This window comes from Clytia hemisphaerica, unplaced genomic scaffold (assembly GCF_902728285.1).
Source record: "Clytia hemisphaerica strain Z4C2 unplaced genomic scaffold, Clytia hemisphaerica genome assembly, whole genome shotgun sequence".
Lineage (NCBI taxonomy): Eukaryota > Metazoa > Cnidaria > Hydrozoa > Leptothecata > Clytiidae > Clytia > Clytia hemisphaerica.
Genome location: NW_027104406.1, coordinates 914,203 through 919,345, shown reverse-complemented (window position 1 = coordinate 919,345; position 5,143 = coordinate 914,203). Strand labels below are relative to the sequence as shown.

The 5,143-nt window shown below is 35.0% G+C and overlaps 1 protein-coding gene across 1 annotated transcript in view; it reads right to left on the bottom strand.

Moving 5' to 3' along the window:
* The window catches only part of LOC136820021 (probable actin-related protein 2/3 complex subunit 2), a 12,675-nt gene extending 8,993 nt beyond the window's left edge, over positions 1-3,682 (bottom strand). The window contains exon 1 of the mRNA XM_067076260.1: positions 3,488-3,682. Coding sequence (XP_066932361.1) covers positions 3,488-3,561 — 74 coding nt within the window. The 5' untranslated portion in view covers positions 3,562-3,682. The remainder of the gene's footprint in view (positions 1-3,487) is intronic.
* Positions 3,683-5,143: the final 1,461 nt, after the last annotated feature.

Sequence of the window (5,143 nt, the reverse complement as noted above, 5' to 3'; positions counted from 1 at the left end):
GCCATTATGGATTTTCAGACCAAAATATTTTGGGATTTTACTCAGTTCATTGTACTTAACAACATATCCAAAAATGAAAAAAATCTAAGTTCCAAACTATTGAAACTGCCCCAAACTGCCCCATTCTTAAAAAAACTGGCTCTTAAATTTTTTAACCTCTTTGTGAGAAGTAGACTAACGTACTCTTGTCAGAATTGGAATCTGACCGCAGCGCAATTTGATAAGCTTGACTCAACGTACAGAAGTCTACTTAGCAAAATGATACAACATGGTTTCAGTTGAGTCGATACTGAAGAAGGAAACTTTCGTTTAAAAATTAATAACACTAAGCTGCATTCTATTTGCCATACTGAAGACGTCAGTAGTTTCATTTGAAAACAGCAAAGTAATTATGCAGGACATTTCGTTCAAATGTCTGTAGATTGTGGTATTAAACAGTTAATGTTTAATTCCGATAAATATCATCATAGAATCAGAAGAACAACTCCCTTCTTCTAGAGAAGGTGTTGTCAGATAACAATTTGACTATCGACAGATTTATAAACTTGAATATGAAATAGTGATTTTTACCTAACAATTTTTTATGATTAAAGTTTGACTAAAGTCCCATTTACTAGTTATAGTAAATAAACTTTAACTACTCGAAATGGAAACAATAAAGACTTTAGTTCTCCGAATGCGAATTGAAACAATCCCTGAAAGAATTTAGGTCAAAGTGTCTGCTCTCCTATTTAGCATACCTGAATCTCTTAATCAGTGCGTCACAAACAGCGATATTTCGATTGCACGGAAGCGCTTCAAAACACCAGCTATTTTGGAGTTTTGTCTCGTTAACCCAAACGCTTCAATCTCGTGTAGGCTTAGGGGTCAAGACTAGAACTCCCAATACGAGACATTTGCCTGACCGAAAAAAAATCATCATCATCAGTTTTGGTAATTGTCAGAATCGTTTACTCACTGGAAATACGCAACTTTCTGAAGTTTCGTTTTTTTTCGGTTGTGCTTCATTTTAAAAATAACGAAGATGAAGAGTTACCATCAATCCCGTGAGTAAAAGAAAGTATTCTGACTAGTCTACGAAATGTGCGCTCGCGCGGTGAATAGAATATCTCGCAAATTAACATATGCACTAACTAACGAAATCCTTTATTTTTTATGCTTAGGTGACGTCACCATTGATCCTGACTTGACAATGGAGAACCAAATTTGGATGCGTAATTATTACGAGCGGCCAAGAAAGTTTGTGTGACGCAAAAATTGCGCGATAAAGGAAGCCGTAGAAAAACGCCCACTGAAATTGAAACTAGGAATTTATTGAATATTTCCATAATGAAGTATCAAACTTTTTGTTTTTTGTAATTATTATAAATTCATAATTTTTAAATACTATTTTTTGAAAGCCAAAGGACTATGAAAGCAAATTTAAGCTGATTGGGTGGATATTGGGCGGACGGGCGTTTTGCACGTTCCGAGATTGGAAATTAAACAAGAGTAAAAGACGGGGGCGTCTTAGTATGTAATATTATTTTTATTTTTCGCGACTGAAAAATGAATTTTTGATTTTTGAATTTAAGGAAATATAATATAATATATTATATTTGATTGTCAATGCCAAAAGATATTTCTTTACTTTACGAATAATCTGCTGTGTTGCTTTGCCACTTACCCCCGGATTGTTTTAGTAGGCACTTCGGTCACGTGACTAAAAACACATGTATATATTGAAACCGACTGTGAACTGAACGAAATTGCAATTACATAAATTATTGTGGAAGTGAACGCTTTAGACGAATTTTTGGGAAATCAAAAATACAACTTTTGTGAGAATGTTGAGTTTTGTTTATATGGCTGTTTGTGACGCACTGTTAATTTGGATACTACTCTCCCAATTTACAATAATCCTTGTGGTTATGAGAATTTTTTTAGGAATAGCCCATTTCACCAAAAGTTTTCCACATGAAGAAGGTCTCATTGTGAGAGGCTCTGAGAATGTTACCGTAGAGTCGTTTAATATCGACATGCGCCTTGTTATTTCGACATAGCTGTAGCCTGGTCTTCGAAATAAAGAACCAAACATAAACAAATACATACATACCAAAGTTATCAATCAATCACTAAATTGTACTCTCCCTATCACGTCACAGATTGTTGAAATGTAAGAAACGTGAAGTGGGTTTTTTTTCGAAAAGAAAACTTTAACGATGTAGTCACTCACTAAAAACTAATTAGCATGCTTTCGTTCAAGGCAGATATCCAAATCAAAACAACATTTTGCATGCGAAGAATTTTAGAAGACCTTTTTACTGTGAACCGAAAATAATAAAAAGAACCCGGTTTCCTTTTGAATTTAATGTGACAATGATGAAATGCTGAATCAGCAGAAAAATAAAAAAGTAAATAAATGAAAATTGCCGTTTTTGGCAATTATTGCCGTTTTTGGAAATAAAAGTTGATTTTATTATTGAACACATGGTATTTGACACCCTCGCGATAAGTAGCTGCCCACTGTGCCTCGTTTAGTTTTGTTTTCAACTGGTTTTTGTTGGAATGCAGATAGCAAAATGGAGTCATATGTAAACAAATTTACAACGGGGTTTTGTTATCTCTTTCTGGCTGTGTTTCGGCATCGATGCAGGATCTTTTAACATATTATTTTAGAATTTTTCATGTTATTGAGCAACGAAAAATTGAAAAAATCACTTTTAAAAATTCGAAAAACCTTTTTCAGTCTGGGAAATCCTCTCAATTGCACGCTTATGTTCCGAGGCCGTAAGCGCGCAATTGCATGGTTATCAAAATGGCAGAATTTTTAAGCGTGTAATTACACGCTAATCAAAATTGTTCTGAAACGGGCGGTAAGCGTTATTATTCTGATACGCAATTCCTTCCGAAAGCTCTGTTGAATTTCAAAAGCCTAGGGCAGTTTTACTCAAAATTTATCGTAGAAGAAGATTTCGTAAAAATGGATTGCCCGTTAAACCATGCCTTCGCCCGAATTAGAGAATTCTGAACCCCTTGAAATCCCTAAGCAATTTCAACCGAGGCGTGAGCGGGCGTAAATTATAACCATGCAATTACGCGCTTACGCCCTCGGAACATAAGCGTGCAATTGAGAGGATTTCCCGGACAGTTTTTCTTGATGCAATTTTACTATTTTCAAACACCACTGACATCTTTGCCCTTAAAAGGACAACACATTTTGCTGATTCATCATTTCATCGTTGAAAAAATTGCTGTTTTCGGCAATAATTTCCGAAAAGAGCAATAATTGCAGTTTTTATCTTAAACACCCGACTGGTGATGGTGGAGTTTCAGATGTCAGGAAAAATGGTTTCCGACTCTCCGACTCTCCGACTTTTCAGTAGAAATCACGATCGGTCGGGTGACGGGAACCAAACAATTTTTTATGAACGGCCTTATTAGCCCTCTACCTCTGTCTTGCCTTGGTTAAAATACGGAGCAATTCAAAGCAAACCTAGGAACTTACTTTGCTGCAATTTGAGAAATACGTGACTTCAAAGTTTCTTCTACAATAGTGTTGTTGATTTCAAGTAAAATCATCTTGATGGAAAGCTGTATAATTTCTCTTTTACAATAGTTTTTGATGCTGTCCTGTCGCCTGCTTGCTTTTCCCAAGCTTGAATTTCAAGGGAGTGAAATAAACAAGTTTAATTTTTTGACTCGCTTTTTCAGTCCTAAAAAGAAGGGTTTTGAGAGAGTATGCACTGAATGGGCGAGACGAATATTTGCTCTAATAGATATCACTCAAAACAACTAAATCGAATGTTCATCTCCACCCTTCCAAGAAACGCCCTTTCGGCTGAAAAATCCAATTTTCTGAATTCATAAATGTTTTGCTTCCATTACCATCATACACTCAAATTCAAAAACAAATGTTTAAAAATTCTTGTGGATAAGTATAAGAATACTGAAATCCTGTGAAATCTGTGAAAATTAAGATGCCACCCAAATAAGAATTTCCCGCCAAAAGGATTGCTCCACAAAAAAGTGAAATCTGTAAACAAACAAATCGCGGCGAAAATAATTCAGAATCATGATCATCAGACATCAGAGTCAGATCATATCATTATGATCTGAACTTCCACCTTTGTGGACACATTCAGAGCCAGAGAACAGTTAACAGCTCATGTTTCTCATAGCTGGTAAGAAATCTTGGTAAGATTACATTTTATTATCATAAGAAATCAACATAAAAAAGGGTTGTTTTTTTTTATTTTTTTTCAAAATTGTACCACTCCACCTTGGTGGGCAAAAAAATTATATGTCTAATACAATTTTTTCGCAAGTACTTTCAGTAGCTGTTCTTAAGAAATATAAAAGATTTATAAAATTTTTTTGACTCGCTTTTTCAGTCCTCCACCCTTCCAAGAAACGCCCTTTCAGCTGAAAAATCCAATTTTCTGAATTCATAAATGTTTTGCTTCCATTACCATCATACACTCAAATTCAAAAACAAATGTTTAAAAATTCTTGTGGATAAGTATAAGAATACTGAAATCCTGTGAAATCTGTGAAAATTAAGATGCCACCCAAATAAGAATTTCCCGCCAAAAGGATTGCTCCACAAAAAAGTGAAATCTGTAAACAAACAAATCGCGGCGAAAATAATTCAGAATCATAGATCATCAGACATCAGAGTCAGATCATATCATGATGATCTGAACTTCCACCTTTGTGGACACATTCAGAGCCAGAGAACAGTTAACAGCTCATGTTTCTCATAGCTGGTAAGAAATCTTGGTAAGATTACCAGTTGAGTGTTTAAGATAAAAACTGCAATTATTGCTCTTTACGGAAATTATTCCCGAAAACGGCAATTTTTTCAACGATGAAATGCTGAATCAGCAGAAAAGTAAAAAAAGTAGATAAATGAAAATTGCCGTTTTCGGCAATTATTGCCGTTTTTGGAAATAAAAGTTGATTTTATTATTGAACACGTGGTATTTGACACCCTCGCGATAAGTAGGCCCACTGTGCCTCGTTTAGTTTTGTTTTCAACTGGTTTTTGTTGGAAATGCAGATAGCAAAATCGAGTCATATGTAAACAAATTTACAACGGGGGTTTTGTTATCTCTTTCTGGCTGTGTTTCGGCATCGATGCAGGATCTTTTAACATATTATT